Source organism: Pleuronectes platessa, chromosome 13 (assembly GCF_947347685.1).
Source record: "Pleuronectes platessa chromosome 13, fPlePla1.1, whole genome shotgun sequence".
Taxonomy (NCBI): Eukaryota; Metazoa; Chordata; class Actinopteri; order Pleuronectiformes; family Pleuronectidae; genus Pleuronectes; species Pleuronectes platessa.
In genome coordinates this window covers 18,399,738-18,427,001 of record NC_070638.1, presented here as the reverse complement: position 1 = coordinate 18,427,001, position 27,264 = coordinate 18,399,738, and the positions used below count along the sequence as shown (strand labels likewise).

General features: G+C 39.4%; 1 protein-coding gene across 1 annotated transcript in view; it reads left to right on the top strand.

Annotated features, from left to right (window-relative positions):
• Positions 1–2,698: 2,698 nt before the first annotated feature.
• The window catches only part of LOC128454988 (sodium channel protein type 4 subunit alpha B), a 36,249-nt gene continuing 11,683 nt past the window's right edge, over positions 2,699–27,264 (top strand). The window contains exons 1-16 of the mRNA XM_053438611.1: positions 2,699–2,971; positions 4,201–4,319; positions 5,348–5,437; positions 6,971–7,099; positions 8,641–8,732; positions 8,818–9,060; positions 9,642–9,705; positions 15,718–15,859; positions 17,253–17,450; positions 17,558–17,743; positions 17,819–18,190; positions 18,345–18,474; positions 19,348–19,586; positions 20,794–20,967; positions 21,345–21,701; positions 24,635–25,045. Coding sequence (XP_053294586.1) covers positions 2,705–2,971; positions 4,201–4,319; positions 5,348–5,437; positions 6,971–7,099; positions 8,641–8,732; positions 8,818–9,060; positions 9,642–9,705; positions 15,718–15,859; positions 17,253–17,450; positions 17,558–17,743; positions 17,819–18,190; positions 18,345–18,474; positions 19,348–19,586; positions 20,794–20,967; positions 21,345–21,701; positions 24,635–25,045 — 3,213 coding nt within the window. The 5' untranslated portion in view covers positions 2,699–2,704. The remainder of the gene's footprint in view (positions 2,972–4,200; positions 4,320–5,347; positions 5,438–6,970; positions 7,100–8,640; positions 8,733–8,817; positions 9,061–9,641; positions 9,706–15,717; positions 15,860–17,252; positions 17,451–17,557; positions 17,744–17,818; positions 18,191–18,344; positions 18,475–19,347; positions 19,587–20,793; positions 20,968–21,344; positions 21,702–24,634; positions 25,046–27,264) is intronic.

Genomic DNA, 27,264 nt, shown 5'->3' with positions numbered 1-27,264 from the left:
CAGAGATAGATGTATCACAAAGCTGTTTATTTTATTTTATTTGATGTACTTATTATTATACTATTTACCAAGGCTGTGTGTTCAGTCAGTGTTTATCAGAAGTAAGTGTAGCCTACTCAGTGTTGTCACCTTCATCATCATCATCATCATCATCATCAGGGTTTATCATCTGCAGAATTTTAAAAGAAAACCAGATGGACCCAACTGCTGCAACTAAACTGGGAAGTGCTGCTTTCTCATTATGTAAAATATATTTTTTCTGGTGACAAAACATTTTAAATATGTGAATACCACTCTAAGTCATTCACTGATTTGTTATTATTACTTTTTATTTTGCTGGCTCAAACCATAATTACTATTGCCACCAGCAAGTAGTTTTTGTAACACTCAAATAAGTAAGACCACTTGAATTGTCCTTTCCCACCAAATGATAAAGAGTTGAAACATACAGCAAGTCCTTTATTTGAACTCTGGATTTCTCGTACACCTGCTGTCATACTGGGATCATGGACACGAAGCAGCTGGGGAGTAAATACCTCACCCATGAACATATTAGTGGTAGCTGCTGACCTTTAATATTTACACATGTTGAATGATTTCTGAGCTTGCAGTTATGAGAATTTAAAGCACTAGTATTGCAGAACGCATGGGTTTGTGTGTGTGTGTTGGGGATGGGGGGTTGTATGTGTGTGTGTGGGGGGGGGGGGGGGGGGTATTGCGTGCATGTCAGAACTGCCAGTCCTGTGCTGCTCTACTTTCAATCTAATTATCGTAATTATTTGCTGTGATGATGATGATACCACATCTGGCTGTTATGGGAATAAAATTTCATTCAACTAAAATATTTTTCCCACTGTGCTAATTCTTTGTTGCCACTTCCTCTCACAAGTGGCGTGCAAATTGAAGCTCTGTACCGTTGTAGATGTTTTCACATGTGATTATTAAAATGCATATGTAGTTTGAATATGTAGGCTAAGGTGTGTAGGTCATAGTCCGTTTTTTCACATTTACCTTTAATAGAAGAAATACTGTGACTCGCTATAAATAATTTGTCCCATCACGACAGAAATTTCATCTGAACCCTTTTTATCTGCTTTGTGACGCTGCAAATTGACCATAACCTATTTATTTTGATAGCAAATGGGAAAGCACTGGATTCAGTGTATGAGATGAGCTCATCTGAGATCAACCTGGGCCAAATAAGCAGATCAAGTGAAAGCAGATAACTAGCGTCTGGCTGGACGTGTGAAAGGATCAATGCATTTCAGGACAGGAGGAGATGGAAAAGTCCGAGCCTAGTCAATATGAAAAAGATACAGTGTTTTTTCTCTATTAAAGGGGGAACTTAGCTATGTAATCCTCTCTTTTGAAAGCTTTTTCGCTTATTAAAATATCACTCCGTCACTGGCTAAAATGAGGCAGTGAATATTTGGTAGTGGAAAGGCCTTTGGTATTGTCTTTATTTAGATTGTGACTTTGGTCTCTGATCAGAATACCTGCATACTACTTTTATATTTTGATTTAGTCAACATAAGGAGAGTTTGAAAAGAAAAACAAATCAGATGTGCTCTTGGAGACAGATATCTGTCACATTGCTTTTTTTTTTTAAAACAAAATTTCTTAATGTTGTAGAATAAATTAAAATGCAGAAACAATCAATTATTTGGATGGCATAAGTTTCACAGTTTTTTTTTTTTTTTACTATTTGGTGAAAAGTGAAGCTTTGAGAGATGTTGGAGACCATAACAAAGCTAAAAAGGGAATTTCTCAGTTTGCTGAAACATGACTTGGCTGGATGTGTAAATAAACAATTGGATGTGAAGATTTTCACCATCCACAGCTTTTATAAGGCGTTACAATTTCATTGTGGTATTTTCAGCTTGGTGCCCTGATCCCAAGTGGCTAGAGAACTAAAAGCGCAAAAGAAAATGTATGTTATTTTAAGTTCATCAGTATCATCAGCATGTTCTTCAATAATAAGACCAGTGGTGACATAAAATTAAATAAATAAAATAAAACTCCTTCTTCTTGCTGGTGATTTTGTCGTAGAGCTCACACGTTTGCTCACCTCACAGTTGAGATTTTAAAAACACAGCTCACTGTTTTAGGACATCAACATAGGAAGAGGGAGACATTTTGCATTTGTGGTTGCTATTAAGGGGGACCATAGAGGTCACAGAGTACGACTTTCAGGGTTTTTTGCAGGTTGACATCCAGGCCCGGCCGTATCCCTCAGTTCAGCAGAGGCAAACAAGTGATCACCATGCTAAATCATAGCTGGTGAAAGCCGCTGGTCAGGGCTACAGACCTAATCCCTCTGATTCAGAGCTATGGCTGCCCTAGTTTGACAGAGTTGGATAACAGAAATCTAGTGGTCAGTGGGAAGGGTGAAGAATCCATGTCTTGTCCTTCAGTCCCATCTTACAATCAGAAATCCAGGTTTTGACTTTAGCTTTTGATATTGCAACTACACAATATTTGAAATAGAAAAACATGAGCCATATTTTCAAACCTCCAAAGTGCAACCTTCAAGTTTACCACACACACATGTATAAAACATAATGGATGCAATGAGCACAACATTTTCATTGATGTGAATTAGATATCTTTATTTTTCTCACACCTCCTTTCCTCTGTCATTTTCCCATGCCTTTGCTCCTGTAGCTGTAAATAAATTCTAGTACAGGAGAATCAGGATGAAAAGATGGCAGCCATGCTGTTACCAACGGGTCCTGATGGCTTGCGGCGGTTCACTCGCGAATCCTTGGCTGCCATGGAGCAGCGGATTGCAGCGGAGCAGGCCAGGAACACCAAGGTTTGCCAGGAGGCTCACAGGAACGCAGAGCCACTCAAACCCAGGCCCGACCTGGAGGCAGGCAAGCAGCTGCCGCGCATCTTCGGTGAAATCCCTCCAAAACTTATCGGGATGCCACTGGAAGACATTGATCCGTTTTACTACAAGAACCAGAGGGTGAGAGTCTCCGTCTTTGTGATCGAGTTGTAGCTACACACATACCATGGATGTGTTTATAGTTGTATTCACATACAATACATATATATATACATTTGTAAATGTCGTTTTTACAACTTAAAAATCGAGTTATGACAAACCAGCCATTCCCCCCCAACTTTATAAAGTGTTCTTTGATAGCTTGAAAGGCACTATATAAATTCAAGTTGTCATTATACAATTAAAGATAACATTATAATCTCAGGTTATTTTTCTTGAGACTTTCTCATTTAAAACCAATTGTTAATACTGTAGATTATAATCTTTCTGAGCAGTTCACAAACATACAATTCATTTATTTATACAGAAGTTAAAGAAAAGTTATTTTACTCATTGACAATGAGTAAACATTGACAGTTCAAATTGATATTAACTGTGATGCTTTTGCGTAGAGCGCTGTTCTGTCTCTTTCTAAGCATACCACGGATTTGATTCACGTATGATTTGTATTGATAGACGAGCTGTATATTAAATGATAAATACAACTCTCATCTGTACTTGTAAACATGATATGGTAGCGATGTTTTCACTGGAGTGGTGTTCTAGAGCAGCTTGCTGAGGCACAGCAGTGACTGCATCTCTTTAGATCTCTTGTGGATGCAGAAATAGGATTAGCAAATTTTGATTTGCAGAGTTGGTAGATCAGGCTGCTACCCATTAATGGGCCGCTTATGGAGAGATGAAAAAGGTCGTGGCAGTCATTCTCAGGGTCTCTTTGTTTTGGCATGTGATGCGCTGCTGGATGGGAGGATTATCCAAAGAAGAAAAAATATTTAAATAAATGTCACATCTGTTGGGAAGAGGTTCAGCTTGCTTGGAGTTGCCTCCATTAACTCAACTGGCCTCGCGGGCTGTGCGTGTTTGGTGCTCGCCGCTTTCTTGGGAGCAGAAGTGCTTATGGTTGAAGGCAACACAGATGGTAGACAAAGATGCAGACTCAACACAGAAGCTATAAAATCCTGTGTGCTTGGTAAAGAAAAAGGCCAAACCGCTGCTCTTAGCTGCTGTTGAGTTTCTCTGCAGATGTATCACAAATGTTCCTGTATTTGACTGGACGATTAGTTTAGGAAAAATATATCAATAGTTTTACTGGTCCTGTTACAATGTATTTTATGTGCAAATTGTGAACAAAAATATTGAAACATGTTTTTCCCATGAATGATTTCTGTTTGTTTCTCTCTCTTTTGCAGACTTTTATAGTACTTAACAAAGGGAAGGCCATCTTCAGATTCAGTGCCACGTCTGCAGTTTACATATTTACTCCATTTCACTTCATCAGATCGATTGCCATAAAAATTTTGGTCCATTCATATCCTTTTGCATTGCTTATGTTTATTCCTGCCACAGCCATTTAAAATAACCACGGATGGTTACTTCTACTTTTTTGAGTTAGTCTGTATTTTTAAGGGTGATGTAAAATCCAATTTGAAATGTAGCAACATCTTCTTTGGGTTAAAAAAAATAATATATATATATATATATATTTAATTATAGTAATCTGTCAGTCTTTCCAGAACAAAATCCTGTGAAAAATGTAACTCAAAATATAAATTGAATGTCCTAGTTAATTCTCCTAACACACCTCTTTGCATCTCAATCTGGCACATAAGCCAATTTCTAATATTTACTGATTAATATTTACCCCCCCAACCCCCCCACCCCCATTTTGGAAACAGCTTTGTATTGGTCATCTCTGGCTTCACAAAACAAATCCTCTCATATCCCTCTTTTAATCTCTGAAATGAAATAAGAGCAAGGCGATTTCACGTCATGTGACTGCTGCCTATTAGTTTCCAGATAGCTGATTTGCACTTAACATGCAGGGGGAGGTCTTTCCTCTGCATCTCATGCAATGTCATAGATTAAACAGCATCAATTGATCAAATTATCTGTTCATTATTCTCTTAAACATAACATAAATAACTAAAAGTTACAATTAAATAGTCTATGAGTCCAAATATCAAAACTGTGTAATCTTTTTGCAATAAAATTCACATTACGTAATTTAGTTTATTGAAGGACAAATTGATTATTCTGATTAATTTACAGTTATTTCTTCCAGATTCAAAAGTATATATATATATATATATGCTTTAAAGTTGGCTGTTTCTTATGGTTTCATTTATCCATAGGAGAGAATGATATCATTCTCTATAATCTGCATGTCCTGTCGTTATAATGCCATTGGCACGCAAAGTATATCCTAATGGATGTGTGTCGTAGGATTATGGCAAACATTGTGACTGTGTTACTGTGTCGGTGACAGTTACAGATGTTTTTCCGTGACTGACTGTAAATCGGTATTTTGCTGTAAACATTCCTTAACTTCTCCTCCACATTGTTTAGCCTGTTCATAATGTTCACTATACTGACCAACTGTTGCTTCATGGCCATGTCCGACCCGGCACCATGGACCAAGCACCTGGAGTAAGTACATACAGTACAGTCTGCTGTGAGTGTGGGACAGAAACTGTGATACATGTTCTAATGTGGAGCTTTGCTGGGATTTGTTGCTTTAACAGCGATGACTGAAGAATCAGTTCACATGTAAGTAAGATGAAGCATGTCATATTTCCTGTAGCCCCCAAACTAAAGCATGACATGTGGAATGAACCTCACCAGTGAAAAGTCTCAAGAAATATTGTGCTTTGCATGATGTGGAAGGTGCAACTCATCGTCACCATCATCAGTGGGTCAGAGGAATGTTTAGCATGTAGCATAGCATGCTATCTGCACTCACAAAGGCGGTTTCTTCCTTTTAATTTTTGCATCAACGCAGCGTTAGTTTAGCCCAAAATGTGAAAATAGCTCGCCCTGCCCTGTAGGATGAGGTTACCAACAAGCAGAGACTTCAGGAAGATATAGATAAAGAAATACTGCGGCATATAGACCCCCATAAAACCATAAATGGTCTTTCACATCAGTTATATATAATATATAATTCAGATTGAACAAACAAGATATAAGAAGTTCATTTTGAGATATACAGATCATAGTCAGCAGATTCCTTTACCTTCAGAGCAAACTGGTTACTGACAGATTTATATTTTCACTATACCTGAGAAAGAAACTGTAAACAAGCACAAATCCGTTCATACTTTATGTTTTGGTATATGAATGAATCACTGGAGTCTTCACCATGTCGTTTTTGCTGTGCAAAGATGAATTTGATCTAGTATATATATATATATTAGGTTATTATATTATTTATATACTCTGACTAATATGTTGTTTTTGTTATGAGGGCTGATGTTAAAGATAAGAAATGTAATTAAGTTTGAGTATTTTACAGTTGAACCATAAACTTTATATAAATAACTAAACCTTCTTATTCGAAATTTAGAAATTGGTCATATTGAGTCTGAAATGCATGAAGAAAGGTGATTTCATTTTTTTTTTTTTTAAAGCCTAATACAAAGTCACCTGTCCCAGTTCAAATTCAGGCCGAATTTTCCTTTTTGACACAAAGAACACTAAAAGCTGAGTCATGTCTCCTCTAAAGATGCTTTCTCCATCCATTCTTATGGTGTGGTTAGAAAACATATTAAGATTTATAGAAAGATAGATTAAATTGATCTAATGTGTAATCAGATATGGTCACATAAGTCAAAATTGCAATTTCAAAAATGTCCAAGATTTCCCGAAATTCATCATTGAATTGTCTGTGAAATTATCGATTTGGCCGATAAATGAATCGGGCTCTAGTTTTTTATGACAAACTGTTTTTAACCATGAACATTTATGTCATGCACAGTCAGCGATACTTCTTAGTTATTCAATACTACAAATCATTTGTATTATCCAATGAATTTTGAGTTGATAGTGTTTGTCTTCCATTGTCAATTCTTGTTTAATTTCTCATAGAATGTTATGTTGTGGTTTATTTGAATGCTCAAATCTGTGCATCGTTGTACTGAGTGCTAACTTTGATTTGCTTCCTCCTCCATGAATATTCTCTAGGTATACGTTCACCGCCATTTACACCTTTGAGTCAGCGATAAAGATATTGGCGAGAGGATTCTGCTTGTTGCCGTTTACCTTCTTGAGAGACCCATGGAACTGGCTGGACTTCAGCGTCATTCTCATGGCGTAAGTAACGATGTCATAACTGATTGTTCATCTCACCTGACATTTATTTTCCTTTAGCTTTGGCTACATTGTGCAGATGTGAGGGAAATCTAGTTTAAAAAGTCATGTTTTGTGGGATAGTTTTTGTGCTAATATTAATATTATGCAGAACCAAAACCTGTCCCATCTTTCAGTGTTTTTTAGTAATGTCAAAGTGACCGTAGTCAGTCAGTCATCCTGAGTGCTGATTTGAAACACCATGAGCGATAAGCCTATTGTGGGGGTCGTAGGTAAGTGTGCCACGATCCCATGATGCAGGTAGACGATTAGACAGGTGACCTCTCCATGCTGCTGCATTGTCTGAGACCAATCATCCTGATAGGACGTTTTCTTTGTTTGGAAACAGCAACCAAATCCACTTGTACTGGTTATACTCTGAGAGCTGTCACTACCTACAGTGATTAATCTGTTTTGGATTAATTATGGTTCATTCAGCTAATTCATCTGTCTTCTCCTCTCAAAGAAACAGAGCACATGCTACTGTGCTGTTTGAACTCTCAATGACACTATAATCAATGTTTTATCTTAACGATAGATCACACAACTACATGCATGTGTAAAAAGTTGTTAGGTTATTATTATTATTATCAACTAATAACTCTCTTATAAGTAGCATTGTTTCCAATCACAGCAGTTATCTACTATTTGGCCAAAGCCAAAGCACATTAAATGAAAACCTTTTCACTTTGTCCCTTGTACCAAACAGAAGTCAGACAAACAATGAAAATATTTGGTGAATTAAGTTTAACAAAAAAACTGAGCTAAAAGAAGAGTGAATATTGATCTTTGTCAGGAACATTTGCCAGGTGGATAGAGACATTATAGAAAATAAGTTATAATGTTCTGGATATATAAATAGGCAACTGTTAGCCGTTGCTTTTATCCTTAGTGTCAAGAAAAACATGGAAGATTAGTTGGTGTAGATTTATTTAAAGTCACTAACTCATTCTATGAGATCTTTACATTATTTGTATATATATGTAAATCTACATGCTTTTTTAACAATGATTGATGGAAACCAAGACTTTCACCTCTTTAAATCAAAATTATACCCAGATTATTAAGAAGTATACTGGGTAAATGGGTGATTAACTCTTTTTCCATTACCAGGAGATGAGTTACCTTTATGTTTTTTCCCCCTGGTGGGCTATGTTTGACATCACAAGCGCACAAACAACTGATGTGCTCTCTTACCTTGTTGTCTTGCCAATGTAGCATATTCACATGTGTGTCTCATTTCCATCACCGCTGATCGGATACAAACCTGTGTCTGCCGTAATCATTTGAACCTGGACTGAATACAGATTGTATCCATTTCCATTGCAGACAAAAGCCAGATATTACTGGATGTTAATAGGTTATTTGATCATTGGAAAAGGGGCTTTATTTAGTTGATAGAAATTTATTTGTGAAGATAAGATATATTGTTATGCTGGTGTTGCTGCTGATCATAAAGAAGACATTGTTTATTTAATACTCTTACTTTTCATACAAATTTACAGATATGTGACAGAATTTATAGATCTTGGAAACGTCTCTGCATTGAGAACCTTCAGAGTTCTACGAGCTTTGAAAACCATCTCAGTTATCCCAGGTATGATGCCCATCACATTAAACCTCCATTTTCTTTGTCACTGTAAAACCAAAGTTGAACATATTGTCTTGTGTCCTCCCTCAAGGTCTCAAGACCATCGTTGGTGCCCTGATCCAGTCCGTGAGGAAGCTGGCAGATGTGATGATCCTAACTGTCTTCTGTCTCAGTGTGTTCGCCCTCATTGGCCTGCAGCTCTTCATGGGGCTCTTGCGACAAAAGTGCGTCCGTAATCTTGCACACTGCGCCAACTCCTCCTACAGCGCCAACACCTCCTTCTTCTGTAACAACAGAACCTGGAGCTCCAGGGATGACTTCCTTAGCAGTGAAGGTCAGTTGAAACAAAACACACATCAGACCTTTACAGACAGAAAGTTTGCCTTTCAAACAGGAAAAAAGCAGCAGGAGATTTTCCGGGTCAGACACGTTCACAACTACAACATTCAGGCGAGGGGTGGAACTTGGGTAGAGCACGCAGGGGGAAGGACATAATGTACACATTCTGTTTCTTTATTTTGTTGACAGCACATCCACACTGCCGTTAGCCCTTATTACCAAAAGCTCTTGTATCTTGCTGGTTTTCCAAGTTGACATTTTCCTCAGTGACTTGTACTTGTATGGGACCTCTTTTTCATCCTGATATGTTTGTATTATTTTTATTATTCAAATTTTGAATTTTGCAGACATTTCCCTGCTCTATTTTCACAATCTATTACTGTTCTAGGGGGCTGGCAGGAAAATGTCCTGAGCAAAGGACTCGGACATTAGCATTGTCACATATAAGACCTTTCAAAAATGTCTGGAGTTCAGTGCATGTCTGAAAGCAGCTTTATATTTCCCACATGTACAATGTGTAGTGCCAGTATTATCATATAACGTCTCCTTAAACTTCCTATTTCCTTTTTATTTTAGATAATTTCTACAAAGTTGAAGGAGAAAAGGATGCCTTAATATGTGGATATGGAAGTGATGCAGGGTAAGTGAGTGTCCTTACTGCTTGTAAATCATCTGTGAGCTATCACGTGATAGCACAATGTTTAGCGTCTAATGGCTTTTTATACTACGCATGTCATGTGTACAATTGGATTTAGCAGCTTGAGCATCAGGCTCGGTGCTAAAATAGTTTTCACAGACCTACAAAAAACAGACACAACAACACATGATACACTTTCAGCTTCATATTTACAATCTGGGACTTAATGTATAGAGCAATGATCCCACCAGAGGGAGGGGTGGGGGTAGCGTGAGAGAGCTTGTACACAAGACGACATGTGGTGTGGATAATCACCCAGTGGAACTGGAACCCTTTACTGAGAAACATGGAGTTGCCAGCTGGAGAGAGGGGGGGTCTGTAGAGATTTCATCGTCTCAAAAGCTCTATGACATGATTAGGTGAAACAGGGCGAACTGGATCACTTCAGATTGATATTCTGTTATTGTTGAGAGGAGATGGTGTACTCGTTTCTTCACGTTTCATGATAAAAAAACTGATTTTAACAGAAGAAAGTTAAAAATTAAGCCTCAGTATCTTTCTCAGATGCAGTGTCTGTAAATGTTCACATTTTATGTGTAAATTGTTGCACTTTGTTCCCAATCAAAGGCACAGTGTGGAACCATCCAAATATTGCTACTCAGCCTTACGCGCTGAATAATCCTATAAATCCAAATGCTTTTGAAACAAGCACAACAGGATGACTCTGCCCCTGCCAGGCCCAGTTCAAGGGTTAGAGTGAACTAAATACCCATCTGTGTGAACCTGAAATCCTGCAGCTTCAACAAATGGCTTCCATTAGGTGCTCCAGTTAATGATACATGATAATGCCTCAATGACAGCTAAGGTAGGGGTGTTTTTGCAGGGATTTTTTTCCTTCACTCTTAAAAGGTTGTTCTATATAGAACCTGATTATGTTTTTATATTTTGGTAAATAGTAACACCCACAAAATAATACATGATGTTACCATTTAACACAGTTAAATCTTGGGATTCTTCAATAGCAGAGGGGAAGTTGTCATCAATTAATAGCAGCAGCTTTAACAGATTGGGTTATTTCGGTATAAATCAAAAACGGATATAAGTATAAACCAGCCTGTGCCTCTACTCAAGTTTCAGTAAACCTTGAGATACTTCTTGAGTATTTTTATGAGATATGTCAAGTCTGTATGAGACTTGAAAATGGAAATATGTTACTATTAATTATAGTACCTAGTTTTAATGAATTAACAGAGAAGGTGAAGACACAGTGGAGGTAGTTGCTTATTTTTATTGGCTTCATAGTGCAGCCATCCCTTATTTTTATTCATCTCACTCTGCAACCTGTTCTGCAAAAATACAGGGATTTAATCCCCGAAGAGGTAAAAAATTGGTCCGGTAATTTCTGTTCAACTCAGGTAAAAAGTGGATGCATTCAAGGGCATTCAAGGAGAAACTATGTCATTACACTCCCTTAAATAGTGGGCCAGTACGATCTAACTTGTACCAATATTACCGATCCAGCTGTCCCAGAGTTTACATACATGTCAATGTGATTCTATTTTAGATTTGTGGGATGTTTTTGTGTTCCTGCCAGTTCTCCTGTCTAACTGATGTGATAATTGTAATGACTGGGACACGGTTTGGACTTAGATGCATGACTCGAAAAAAGATCAGTTTCACAAAATCACAGTCCACCAAACAGTTTGGTAACAGGCAGGCAGTCATTCCGAGTAGACAAATTCAAAGTGTACATGCAAAATGCAGAGTCCAAAAGATGAGCAAAGGTCAAAAACACACAAAGGAATAATGCTCTAATGTGAGACACAAAGGAACAAAGATTTACTGTTGACAAACTGAGTAGCGACACAGACTGTGTCTGAAATCACTCACTAAGCACTATATTGTGCACTATAGTGAGTTCGCCATTTTGTATGGTGTCTGAATGCTGAGTGAAGTTTTTATACGCTATAGTGCCCTCACTGTTTCCCACAATGCATCATAAAAAGTAGTGCACTACCGGTGATAACTAACCGAGCAACACAAACCATCATGCATTGCGCTCGTGGCGGAGAGACGAGAGGAGCGAGAGCAGCAGGAACAGCCGGACCTGTCGTATAAATGTAAATAGAGGCAGTGCAGCACAGCACAGCAGTGTGTTAAACAAGTGTATTTGTACATTTATATCTATGTTTTTTTGTTACCTTAAAGTATAAATAGTAAGTGCAAAATAAACACTTAAAATGTTTCATATCTCATAATCCTATGTCATTACTGGCGCAGAGAAAATGCACTGAGTAGTGTCCAAAAGCATTTTCTTCTTTACCCAATGAGCTCACTTTGTCGTGCTCTATATAGTTATCACTATATCATGGAGTAGGGAAAAGTGAATGAGTGGGGGAGTTTGGACACTGGTACAGAATATGTACTCTAGCAGCAGGTGAATACCAAGACACAAGTGTAGACAACCAGGGGCGGGGGGAAAAATCACAAAGGTGGGAAACACAGGGGGACCAGAGGGGAAGTTATCTAAAACGAGTAGAGAGTTACTTATCAAAATAAAACAGGAAGGGACGAAAACAGTAAAAAACATGACGTGATATCGGACAATATGTGATATTAATAGCTATTTGGATAATACGAGAATGATGATTTCTTTCAACATTGTTCTGTTGTGTCAAACAAAGTGGTATTTATTGCATTTATAGGGTTTTTCTTTTGTAATTCTTTGCCGTTTGCCAATTGATAAGAGCTCAAAAACCAGATGACGCTGCATGGCAATGCTGCCAGGTTAAAGGCCAACGGAACCATAAGGTAGCTTAGGTTTTCGTGGTGTCAAATTGAGGCCGCCTTTTAACTTGTGTGACATTTCAGATGGAAGATTCTGAGGCTGGCTGTGGAGATGGGCAAGATATTAAGCAGGTCAGGATGGAGGACGTAAAACATAGAGGATGCTTAATCTTTTGAGTGTATTCCAACAAGTAATCCCTGAGTAGATTTCCAAATTAAAGCTTTGGATACATTATGATGACACACACTCACACACAGTCGCACAGATGCACACGAACACACCCAAGACACAAATGGGGACGCATGCACACGCACATTTATAAAAAGATGTTTTCTAACAAGATGGTTAACAAGTTTGTGATAAATGATTTGCTGAAAGGTCCCAGCTGTTTCTCATTACGCCTACTGGGGAGTTCAGGCCAATGCTGATCCCCTCACATCTTAAAGCCACTGTGCATCCAGGATTATGACTGATTGTATAGACAGTTTCAACTTTTACCCCTGACTATTGTGAGCTTGGAAACCCTCCACCTCAGACCTTCCCAGGGTCAAAAGAAAACACTTTGTTGAGCTTGACAGATGTTCTGCTGCTGTTCTGTTACTTAAACTGCAGGAAGTGGATTGTGCACTTTTAAAGCATGAATAAAATACAAACATGTTAAAGAGCTTCAATAGGGCTCACACAGACTGTGATAGTTTGGTTACATAAGATGAGTTTTATGAGAATGTCAATGACAATACCTTATTATTTGTATCTTTAACTCTGATACGGCTGGACGATAAAGCCAACAATTATGTTAACATAAACATTTTCATGTCAGTTAATCAATCAGTTGATTATCAGCATAAATTTCATATTATTATTTCTGTTCAATTTAAAGACAGATTTTTGGGTTGTGGTTTCACACTCTTTGTGGTTTCAAATTATTTTACCATTTTACAAATCTGAGGTAGAACAAGTATGTGTTATACCTCCTCTCTAGGGCTTTGCAATTAACAGAAAATGTGTTAAAACTGACATTTATAACCTCTAATAAACTAAATCTTGCTCATGTTGGTTAATTCAGTTAAGACTTGCCCAATGTGTGCATTCATGAACCGTCGAGTTTCCATTACGTTCTGTGTCGTGTTCCTCCTTCAGTTCATTTATGCACAGTATGAAATGACTTTGCAAACTCTGTGTAACTTTCTTGACTTGATTATTCAGTGTTTTTGTCAGTTACATTACAATTATGAGGCAATGCATTCAACACTGCACCAATTTGATGATGTAAGAGCAGGTTTTAGGAGTCTGAGAACACAGTCTGAGTATTGGAACTGAATGTATTCTGTATCTGCCACAATTAAACATCCTCCAGCTTGATAATGTAAACTGTCACAAAACAATAGTTGTCTAAAACTGTCTTCTTGAACTTGAGAGTAAGTTGCATTTCAGTGCAATATCCCCAGCCACCAGACATTTGAACAAAGAATACCTGACATATGGAAAACAGGGGATTTACTGCATGAATGTGCAGCCTTGCAGAAATTATGTGATGCAAACACGTTAACATGGAGCAGATATTGTTATCCTTTACGACACAAATAATTGACAATGTTTGAGAGCAGGACGTGCTCAGTATTAGTGTGGTCTAATAATATTTTTAGCGAGTGTAGTTTTCTTTTGTAGTTTCAGATTGAATTGGCTCAAAGTAATTAATCCTGAGTGATACATGTAGTAAATTATTACGGGAACACTGTGGGATGTACACTACATAGTCTGGTCTTCCCTTTGTTTTCAGTGTGGAGACTCATCAGATCCCACAGTGGGTTCATGCGGCTCAGCAGTTCTCCTTGAGGACTGTTCTCAGGAAAAACCCATGCAGTCTCCAGGGCAGTTACCATAGAAACCTGTGAGACATTAGCCAAATGGGTGCTTTTGTTTTTTACAGCAGCATCTAATTGCAAGAGAAGGCTCATGTTCATATAGTTGTTAAAGTGACAGCATTGGCTAACGAATAAGATTAGCAACCATGACGCTGGGTGTATGCTTTATGTTTTCATTTCATGTAAGGCAGCCGAGGGTGACTTAATTTATACCTGAGAGAGTGAACTCAAACCCGACATTCTGAATAAAAGGAACAATAATGGTTAAAATAGTAGCAGAAAATAGGAAGTGGATAAAGGTTTAATGCTGTAGATAGAGTTTTGAATTAAAGATGTGTTTTACCCTTAATTTAAACTGATCCCCATGCAGCCGTTGTTTTCCATTGGATAGCAATTAATGTTATTTTTCATTGTTGCTAATCAACAGTAAAATTGTACCTGTAAAGTGTCAGTGCACATCACGGGCTCCTGAAGTTCAAGGTGACGTCACTTCTATAAGCTTTTTTGTTTATTGTAACATAGGACAAAAAGAAAAGCAGCAAATCCTCATAGCTGATGAGCTTGAACTAGAGGAGGTTGTTGATATTTTTCATATTAAATGACTCAGAAGGTTAATCAGTAAATGTGGGCAGATTAATATTCAGTTGATCGACTGAATATCAATCAATCTTGATGTGATTTTTGCCTAATGTTTTGTCATGTTGATTAAAAGAGGGGAACAGATAGATGACAGGCACTACTGCAAAGGGGCAGAGGGAGGGGACAGCCTGACAGGAAGATGTCGCTGGCCTCACGCAGCCTATCCTCACTCCTGCACATTACTGAGCATTCCCACTCAGTTGGCCGCTCGCTGAGATCTACAGCTGTTCCCACTGCAGCGCTCTCCTGTCCAGCTGTTTCCCAGCCATTATGAAATTATTCTGCACTCAGACTGACATGGCAGCCCAGCTTGTTCTCAGCTGCTGGACCAAAATATTTGCTGTAATGCCACTATGCTGACAATGAAGATCAGAAACGGAGGCATCGAGCGGACATTTTTTAGAACTGCGACTTGATACCCATCTGGCTCGGTGTAATCCCTTTTTCCACCAGTGCATTATAGTGCTCCTGACTGGAGTGAGTTTCAAGTTCCCTCTTCAGTTGAAGTAATGGTGATGGTGGCAGTGTATGTACTTACTGACTTATCCGCTTCTCTCTCCTGTGGAGTCAAATGCCACGGGGCTACATGTAGATACTGGAGATGTATTTAACTCTGATAAAGCAGCCTGCACGCCACCATAGCCCTATCTGTCCCAGCTTTGGTTTATCAGTCCTGTCTGGAAAGCATCTGTCTTCTGCATTTAAATTCTTTGTCCTTTACAGGAAGTGTCCTGATGGATTTGACTGCCTAAAAGTAGGAAGAAATCCAAACTATGGCTACACCAGTTTCGATTCCTTTGGCTGGGCTTTTCTGGCCCTGTTCCGACTAATGACACAAGACTACTGGGAAAAACTCTTCCATCAGGTGCAATTTAGTTTTAATCTACGTTATTCTTTGATGTTTTTTGCTTGCCTAGAGAAATAATGTATATATTTTTCATTGGCCCACACGTTTTTACTCAACCACGTATAATGAATCTTGTTTCAAGGAAATGTCATGTGGTTTACCTGGTTAATTGGAGAGAAACACATGGGACACAGATGATTAACATAATCTTGCAGTGTAGTACATACAGGTAAATAACCTGATCAGTCAGACAGGATTTAAACAACTCTCTAATCCAACTAGGCCATTTAAAGAAGCTACTGTAAGTGAACAAATGCAGAATTTCAAAGCTGATCTACTCATTATTTTTTGAATATTTGTTTTCAATTACTACCTGTTGTGTGAGAAGATTCAATCCTAGTGACAACCCACAGATAATTATCATCTGCAGGTTCCTTCACATCTAGAGAGAGTTTTAGCATCTTTTTTTGAGTCAAAAACATTACTCTCTCATTAGGGTCTTTGTTTTGGCTGTAATGAACCACAGGTTAGACATTTCAGCTAACTCTCACAGCTCTCACCCTCACCTCTAACAGTAGGAATCTGTTGCCGCGAAAGGACGCAACTAGTTGAGGAACATAATGGAGAATTTAGCCAGGTATTTTCCTCAAGAGTTATTCAGGACCAAAAGGCAGCAAAGGGTAAACATTCATTAGTTTGCCAAAAACAACTTTATACATTAGTGCCAATGTTGTTCTGTATCAGTCTGGATGTGTCAATAATTAAAGGTAAGGTTCATAAATTTAACTGACACACTTTTTATCTTGTTTGTTGAAATACGGGATTGGTTGCATATTGTTGCCAACTCTTGCTAGATGTTGCAGGACTAGGATTAGGTATAGGCTACCACCCCTATCTTTAAGTGTTACATGACATTTTCACCATAATTACTTCAAATAGTAAATACTGTGAGAATGTTGCGTATACAGCTTTTTCCGCTGTGTCCAGGGATTAACTAAATAATCCAGCTTCAGTTTAGGCATTAACTCTCTATACTTGTATAACATAGTACATGTATATTATGTTTGCCTGAACAACACAGTCCGGCAAAATATAATCAACTCCCAATATTATCTATATCACTTACTGTGGCTGTAAAAATGTGTAACGTTTTTAGCTAAACTCTCTAAATTGATAATACACCGTGGCTATATCATGTAATTTTCTTCTCATACGGAATAACTACTTCAGATAGATATTGTAAAGCTGTAGGATTTCTTTACCTTTAATTGTTAAACTGTCTGAAATTATGGAGTAAGCAGTTTCCCATCATAACCATACACTGTATTGTGTCATCAAAAATGGCAGCTTTTTAAAAGAATAGTATTTTCCTTTTCCTTCAGTTTTACTGACTTTATGTCTGTTTCCTCAGACCCTGCGCTCAGCAGGGAAGACCTATATGATTTTCTTTGTGCTGGTAATCTTCCTGGGGTCCTTCTACCTGGTCAACCTGATCCTGGCAGTGGTGGCAATGGCCTACGAGGAGCAGAATCAGGCAACCATCGCTGAGGCCTGGCTGAAAGAGAGAGAGTTTCAGCTGGCAATGGAGCACCTTCGAAGAGAACAAAGAGTCAGTGCATCGCAACCAGTCAACAATTTCCCTGTTTCTATTCGAATTTGGACAAACAAAAACATACATTACAATATCCTGTAACACATTTTATTTTCTCTTTGAAGTTGGCGGCAAGGAGACAAGCCCAGGAGACGGACTCAGTGTTGTCCCCAGAGCTGTCTCCATTCTGTCTGAAGACAGGAAGTATACGACGAAACAGCAGCAGAAGAAGAAGATCTCACAGGACCTTGTCAGAGGAAACAGAGGAGGAAGCTGCAGAGGAGAAGTTTGAACCAATGGACGAGCTAATGGTACCTCACTCAATATCCTGATTGTCTTTTACGTTTTTTGGACAAGGAGCTAATGTGTCCTCTGTGTCTCCTCAGCCACCTCTGTCTCCCCTGCCTGTCCACCCTCTGCTGGCCACGCTCTCATCTCACCCCCTCAGCTCGAGGAGAGAAAGCCAGATCAGCATGTTCAGCACCTTCCGTGCACGCAACAACTCAGAGGCAGACTTTGGGGACGACGAGTATAGCATTCATGGGGAGGCCTTCAGGAGTCGGGCCGGTTCCACAGCAACACCCTGGAAGAAGAGAGCTGGCAGTTTGAGGAGTCACTGCTCACAAGTCTTCACCCCGAGCCTCACCGTCAATGGTCGTCTCAACATTTCCCTGGACCAAAATGGAGTCACCACTGTCGGCTTGCACACTCCCACCTCCATCCCTGCGTACAGCATGGAGAGGCTCAGAGAAGACACAGTGAGTTATAGATGCTAATGTGCAATTAGGAAAACTCATGACAAATAGCATTTTTAAACTTGCATACGGAAGTAACTTAACATTGATCTCAAATAACAGCTCACTAAATAAAAGGGAGATGGAGGCTTTGTGTAAAATGTTCTCTGTGTGCCAGAAACTCACCAACGCAGATGACCCAGTTCCCAGACATCTCCTCCAGCCTTCTCCAACTGTGACCGAGCCTCCTCCAGTGCACAGGAAACGAGGCCTGAGCTCTGTCAGCTTCTTCAGTGATGCCATCGATGGTGAGTCCTTTTCAATATCGAGGGAATTATTTGGCATCCGTGGAAATTACGCCTATTTGCTTTCTTGCTAGATGAGCAGATTGTTGTAGCACTCTCATATCTGTTTTTTAAATATGAGGCTCTAACCAGCAGATTTCAGACATTCACTGAACTATGAACACTTAAATGAGAGAACACAACTGTCCGAATCAGTTGCTCAGGACATTTCTCGGAACTTTTTTTGCCAGCCCCCTGGAAAAATGTTCGTCTGTGTGCCCATCTGAGGATACAGTAGGAAAATGTTTGAAATCTCCTCCATCCAGAATGGGTGTGTCGATGACCCCAACAAAAAGATGTCTACTTGGAAGGTCAATGAGATTCAAGAAGTTTTGGCGACAAGGGCCGACATTTAGGCCGATGTACTTTAAAGAAGGTGAACTCTGCAGTGGAATCTATACTTCATACTCTGCCTAATGCATGTTCTACTCAGGCGCTACCCCTCACGTGAAGGTCCTGTCCAGTTTCCTGTTCGATGTTGTGAACTTACCAATCTCATGCTGCATTCTCCATGTGTGAAAGGCAAACATTTTAAACTGTCCGGATCCAGTTTTCCAGAGTACATGTCTGAAAACAGTAGCAATAGTAGGCTTAGGTAAGCAAATACTGGGAAGGAATGGCAAAGTTATCAAATCAACTCACCAGAACCTCTAAAGCTTAATAAATATTATTCTTGATTTAGTTTTTTTAATTGTTTGAAGTATTTAAACATCAGCCATAAAAATGTTATCATCTTCTCATCCAACTCTCCACAAGAACCCAAACTATTCCTTTAAACTTTGTTCTTTTTAACAAAAATTCTGAGGATGAAACGTTCACCTGGGTTTCTCTTTGCAGAGCTGGAGGTGTCGAGGCAAAAGTGCCATCCCTGCTGGCTAAAGTTCGCCAAGAAATACCTGATATGGGACTGCTGCTCCTCGTGGCTGATGATGAAGGAGTGGGTGAAATTCATGGTGATGGATCCTTTCCTAGATCTAGGCATCACCATTTGCATCGTGCTGAACACCCTCTTCATGGCCCTGGAGCACTACCCCATGACTGAAGAGTTCAACACCATGCTCTCAGTGGGCAATCTGGTAAGAGGGGGTTTTGATGATAGGGGCTGAAAGATATCCAGGTTTTAACACACCTAATGCTAAGTGTTGTGAGGTGTTAGATGAGCAGTCAAGAGGGCCGACTTATTATGTTCAGATAATGTATTTCTATATGAGACACCTGTGTTTTTATAGCCTGTGACATTGAGCTGGAAACATTCTGTTCCTTTGTCAAATACTCTACTTGTGATTAACTTCGGTAAGTGTAAGTATTTTTAGACGGAGGTTAGCTGGTTCCCTCATGCTTTTTATCACCCTCTACTGGTAAATAATAGACCCTGACATTGTCCAAGTTCACACACTTACAAGAAGAAACATAGAATAAATAATTTGTATTAATTTTTCTTCCACCAAGCAGATTGTTTTTTCACTCCTTGTATGCCTGTTTGTCAGCTTCAGCATATCCTCAAAGTCTGTTCACATCTGTTTCATGGATTTGGTCGGAAGTGATTACTTTTTGTGACTCAGTCAGGATATTTTTTGATGTTTTGTTTGATTTCCATCCAGCCATTTTCTGCTTCTTATCTATAGTTATTGAGATGCCCCCTCCTTTCACCTCCTGTTTTATTATATTCAATTTATTTTTCGGATTATTGTCACAGGGATTGTTCCTTTGATTATTTTCATGAACTATTTGTTAAATTAATCTGTCAGTAGTATTCACTCTATTGCTCTATGGTTTTTATGCCTCTGCATTATGTTTCCAGGTTGTTTGTCCTGCTCTGCCTATCTTGTGAACAAAATATCTCAGGAATGCAGTGAGGTTATTTCTTGAGTGAACCGATTTGATTTTGGTAGATACAAATCTGAGATCAAAGGTCACTGTGATGTCAAATTTTTTGCCATAACTTATGAGTTAACACTAATTTTGACAAATGTTCAGACAAATGTTGATTGGATAATGTGACAAAGTGACATCATTTCATATCCAAAAGGCCAAAGGTCAACTCAGTCACATTTTAGTAAAATTAACCTTTGCTCAATATGTTCTTGTTCAAATTTCCATCCGATCTAATCAGTTTCATTGATTCAAATACACACAGTGACATAGAAACCCCACCATTACCTAGGGTTTTAGTGGTGTAACTTCAGTGTGATACACACTCACCAGGGAGCAATTGTAAATGCTCACATCAGGGTAGTCAGTCCTACACAGAAGTATAATCCATAATTTATTTGTGTTTTCCAGGTGTTTACAGGGATCTTTACAGCAGAGATGGTGATGAAGCTGATCGCCATGGACCCTTACTACTATTTCCAACAGGGGTGGAACATCTTTGATGGTGTCATCGTTTGCCTCAGTCTGATGGAGCTGGGTCTTTCCAATGTGGAGGGGTTGTCTGTTCTCAGATCCTTTAGACTGGTAAAATAACATTTATATCTCACTAAGGCATACAAAAAACTGTTTTTAACTCTTTAACATCTCACTTCATATTTCTGTTATTAATATGTCAAACCAAGAGTGATTGAAATGTGGTTTACGATTGGATGACATGTTTTATTATAGTAAAGTAATTGTTTATGTTATTATAGCACTGCATTTTCCTGGTTTTTTTTGCATTAGTTTTATAAATAGGCTACATAAATGAATCATATTGTTTAGACTGAGGATTGGTTGAGAATTCAATAGGACTGAACAATTGCAAGTTTAAAACATTTTACAATCAAGCATCAGCATCAGACACAGTTTCCTGTAAAGATGCAACTTCAGTCATCTTCTACACCTTGTTTGCTTCTCAGTTACGGGTCTTTAAACTGGCGAAGTCCTGGCCCACTCTCAACACTCTCATCAAGATCATCGGCAACTCTGTGGGCGCCCTGGGAAACTTGACGTTGGTGTTGGCCATCATCGTCTTCATCTTCGCCGTTGTTGGCATGCAGCTGTTTGGAAAAAATTATCAGGATTTTGTGTGCAAGATTTCTATCGACTGTCAGCTGCCTCGCTGGCACATGAAGGACTTCTTCCACTCGTTCCTGATCGTGTTCCGGGTTCTTTGTGGCGAGTGGATCGAAACCATGTGGGATTGTATGGAAGTGGCGGGGCAGCCCCTGTGCATCCTGGTCTTCATGTTGGTCATGGTCATTGGGAACTTGGTGGTGAGTATTAAAGTTAACATTTTTACATGATTTAAGTTGTAATAACTAGGGCTTGGCAATAAAGCCCAAAAATATATAAGAAAAAAGGTGTCATTTTATTCGATATTGATAAATTTCACAGTAATTGACTGAGTTTTGCTACTGAGTGATGGTTGCAGTTTTAAACTCTTCTTTATGAGCTGGAATGACAAATACTTGATAAACAGCTAAACATTTTACAAATCTGATGTAGATTAATTATGTTTTACCTCTTCACTGTGTTTGCACAATACATAATCATCATACAAATATTAGCATAAGACTTTTGTTATATTGCTAAATTATTCTGCGATAATTATTGAACTATTTTATTGTCCAGCCCTAGAAATAAGAATAAATCAGGTGATGAATTTTTCTCAATGTCAAAAAATTCGATGAAAAGACCAAAGATTTTGCACTGCCCCAATGAGAACTAGTGATTCCATTTCAGGAGGATGGGACCTACTTAAAAGGTGTTTGGTGCCTCATTGTGACAAAACTTGCAAACCCTGCTACTGTTTAGCTACAATGGTTTTAAACACACACTAAACACAGAGGATGTGGTTATGTCACAGCATCATGCTAACTGTCCTGCAGATTAGCATTAGCAGGCTTCCAAACAGATCAAGTCTGGATGACAGATAAACCATCTGTAGTCCCTTCTTAGTCATACATATTAGTCATACGTATTATCTGCATTTGTTGTCGTGCAAAGTTTAGCCACAATATACACATTGTACGGCAGCAGCAGCAGCAGCAGCATTGCTGTAGCCTCGTGTCGACAGGGTTGGATATTTTATCCACAGCACAATAATTAAGCCTCACAGGGTTAAATTGTGACCTAGGTATTGTTCAAAAGATCAGCCAAGGTCACTGAGTGTTCTCAATGTAGCTCCAGGTATAGGTTTTTTACACTGGATGAAACGCAGCCAGTACATCACTGCATGCAGCCTTTTCTTTTAAAAAAAAAAGAAGATTAATCTGTCGGGCAATTCTGTTTGTACACAACAGCCGTCACTCAGTCACATAGCAAGGATACGTATTTGTCCACCCATATGGCGAATTGTTGTCCAGCTGTGTCCTGTAAGCTAACGTTAATGAGAACAGATTCCGGAAGAGTCCCCGATTGCAGAATGTATTTATAGTCAATGTCTTCTACTTCAAGTGTGGCATTGTTTTAGTGCTCATTAATTAAATATATAAAATCACATACAGTAGGTTTTTTATTTTAATATTGTTACTATCTTGTTTGATAATTTCCTTTAAAGTGAGGTTAAGTTCAGATTTTTTTCCCTCTAACAGGAAATAGTCAGAGATTAATATGTGTAGTGTTGTACATGATCTTGATCCAAACAAGAGAAACATAAGAATACTACAATACACATAAATATGAGCATTCTCTACACCACAATCAATTCAGTTCTAAAATCACGATCATGATCTCAGTTTTAAAACCTTGGTGGAGCAACAAGGCTTTGTGTGTGTAGTTCATGTCGGATATTGTTCAAACACCTGTCAGCAGTCCAGCATGCCCCCGGCCAATAAATGCTTAATATTTTTAATGGTCTTTGTGCAGATGATGACTGTCACTCTACGAATGCACATCTACTGACAGAAATATTTGAACTACAATGTGGAAGCAGAGAAGCGGGTTATAATAGGTTCTGTATCTACTGATAATTTGTCTGGCAACAACATTTGGTGGGTGCTGTCATATTACATTTTAGGTTTTCTGCCTCGCAGACAGACAAACACACCCGTACACACACACACACACACATACACACACACACACGCACACACACATTACCCCAACCCTATAGCTGAGACTGACTCATGATTGGTCGAGCATACGACAGGACCTCACTTCTGCCGTTTCTGTGCAGTCTCTGGTTCCAAATGTGCAAGATGGTGGCGTTTGTATCCGGGATGTTTAAGCTTCATTTCTGCATAATGGCAGGAAGTGGAGATGCGTCGTCCATCTTTATAGACCGTCTATGTGAGCAACAGTATCTTTTCAGCCGACAACATCCATGTCCATTGTTTGAAAAATTACGTTAAATGTGTTACATCTCCCATTTTTTTGAAAAAATGCGTTATGGCTGATGTCATGGCCCAAACTGGACAGGAGAAGCTGCATCCCTAAAGTGATAGCACTTATTGAATTGTGAAGTGGAATATCATCTTTCTACCTCCAGCACCACTGTAGATTTAACTCTATCTTTTCAGCAGCAATGACAATTTAATGTCATGGGTGATGATATGACCTTAACAGCAGGTCTTGTTATACACCTGCTGGACACAGACACATTCAGTGACCGTATTGCCTTTTTAGGGCAAACACCAGATCACAACAGTGCTCCTTATGGAGTTAAAGGACAGAAACCTTCTCTGCACATGTATCGTGGGAAAGCTGTTTATCCAAGGGATTATCCAGGATGCTTACGGGCGAGAAGGTCGGAGGGCAGTCATCACTAATCATCTGCTCATGCTCTCCTTCTCTGACTGGCTCAGTGGCTAAAGTTGATCCTTAGCAACTGTACCACACCACACATGCACATGGGTAAAGAGCACATAGATCACAAATATACAGAGTATCACATGGGAGTTGGAAACTGGAATACTTTCATTTCATTCTCGCTGAAAGCACCAGTGTCACAGTTTGGTAGAATATCCTCTTGTTTTGACAAAGCTGGATTTTCCAGTGTTGACAAAACGTGTGGGATATCATGTGTAGGTGTCATGCATTGGTTATACTTCAGCCTATGGGTTAAACATTCTCAGTTTTGTGAAGAAAGGTGACTGTGGACATACACCCAATGTAAACACAGCCAGATGAGGTGGTCATAAGTTATAATCATCGGATCATTTCTCCAAATCCAATGTAATGTAACATAACATCTGTCTGTAAACAGGTGCTGAATCTCTTTCTGGCCTTGCTGCTCAGCTCCTTCAGCTCCGACAACCTCTCTGCTCCAGATGAAGATGGCGATTTGAATAACATCCAGATCGCTATCGCCCGTATCCAGTCCGGTGTCTCCTGGCTGGCCACAAGGGTTGGCAGACTCTTTAACCGCAGCTCAAAGCGTGACAAGCAGAAGGATAGGGAAGCCAGTCAGGCCATCAAGCTGGTTGGCAATCACATGGAGAGCAATGGTGGAATTTTTGTATGCTATGGAGATAAATATATCATCCCAGAGGAGGACAGCTACATGACCAACCCAAACCTGACCGTCATTGTTCCCATCGCACCCGGAGAGTCAGATGTGGAGTTTCCGGAAGAGGAGGAGATCTCTGAGTCGTCAGAAGATGAAGACAACAAGCCTGTGAGTTTTGTCACCAGTAGAAAACATACTGGCTTTTAGAGATTATCTATCAACACAGTCACAAGCTGCTCTACATGTTGCCTTTCTGGATTTTGGCCACAGGTGCAACATGTACATACCAGATGTTTTTCTTTTGACCACTGATGAAAAACACATGCTGTGATATTACTGCTTTTGATGAGGCAATATGCAGCCTTCACAGAAATATCAACAGCAAGAGGAAGCCAACTTTGAATGTGCTTGTTGTGTTTCATGTAGGTCTTCAAAAACTGGAAACTCAAAATAAACCTTGCTTTTCCTGCTTTTTGCCCAGAACCAGTTGCGATTACTCCATGTGCTTAGCCTGACGTTGTCAGACTCACAATTCTAGTCAGAATGTGAGTCTGAGACCGCTCCATTGGGCTGTGATTATGGGGCGTGTTTCAACTGACCAGGAAGTAAAATTCTTCTTCGCTCAATTGGATAGACCTACAACCAATCAGAGCAACGTAGTATGTGACGTATGCTAAGCAACGCATTGTGAGTTATTTACTAACGCCGGGTTCACACCGGACGCTTCAGCGCAGCGCCAAACCTTAAATAACAGCTGGCTCCCATCCACTCCCATGTTAAAACTTTGTGCCGGTCACACCGGAGGCTGAAGCACCGCGAGGCAGCCTTGGCGCAGCGCGGTGCTTCAGCCTCCGGTGTGACCGGCACAAAGCAGCGATCTACTGGATCAACGGGTGATATTATTAGCGCTGCCCGGCGGTTCAGCGTCGCTTCAGTGTCCGTTGTGAACAGCCAAGCGCCGGGGGGATAGGGATTAGCGCGGTGCTCTGGCGTCGCCTCCACGTTCTGTGTTCCTCTTTCAAACTGAATGCGCTGTCGATGTCTTCTAAAACAGACTCTATGGCAGCATCTACACATCTCAGCTCGCCAGCGGCAGGCATGTTTGTTGAAAACGAATTCAACCCAAGGGCACTTTGATGACGTGGTTGATTACGTTACCGTTGATCATCTGTCAATCATCGTATAAAGCCCGCCCTGACAATCTGATTGGCCAGGTCGGGCATCATTTTTTCCCAACGGAGCGACTCCAGACCGAACTGCCGACCAAAAATGTTGTGGGCGGGGCTAAGTTCGTCTGGCATCCAGGCTACCATGTGCTAGCAACAACTACAAAAATGATCAATTACTTATATTTAAATATACATAAATATATATATTTATTTATTTTAGTAAAGGTAAAAGTGTCCTCATGACTAATGCTTAATTTTCATGTCTGGATTTTTCTAATAATTTAGTATTAATTATTCGTTTCCTGAAAATGAATTCTGTAGTTAAGGGATTTGGTAAGAATAGCATGAGAAATCACTTAAAGAAACAACTACATCCAAACCAAGTAAATATTAATTCCTTGTATGTTTATTAGTATAAAGTTTAAATTAAAAGGTCAGCTGCCTTGCTGTGGATTTGCAAAAAAAAATTCCCATTTAGAACCAATTGACATTTGACCTTTCATGAAATATCGAGGAAATTATTTGGTAGATATTAAAAAGCTTTCGGCGTATAAAAGTGTTGAATAGTGTTTTGTGACTTGTTTGAGTGGCTGATGTGTGGTTTGTTTTGACAGCTGCACTGTAACTACAGTTAATTTTTAAAGCAATGGAGTGTATTTTTTTTAGTTTTTTATCAGTTCAGCTGTGTTTGTTGTGGCTCCTAGTTTTAAGTGAAATAACATCCAGCAACAATATCACCAGTTTTCCAGTCCGCACACTCTGATTGGCTGCTCCTCATGTCAATCAAAAGTGAAGCTTATTGAGGGGTTGATGAGATGACAGGGGGGAGGGACATTAGGTGTTGCAGGGGTGGGGGTGGGCTGTGAAGTGTACGCAGATGTGGAGGCGTTCCTGACGCATAAGCTGTTAATCTGTCAGGCAGACAAGGTGAACTCTGATGGCGACTAGTGCCCTGGGGGAACAAATAGAAGTTGGAAATCCAGATGTTTTATTTCAGTTTAAGTTATTAATAGTTAATGTAGCATCACGCATCAAACATCTGGCAACATTTTCTCAGAAAGCTGAATTATGTGGAGAAAGGATGACCATCAAACAAGATATGAGTTTAATATATTTGCAATTGTACTAACTGGCCAAACGATACAGAGAATATTGTTGACAGCAAATGCCTGGAGAAGATGATGTGGGGATGGTTCATCTGGAGTTATATAAACTTAA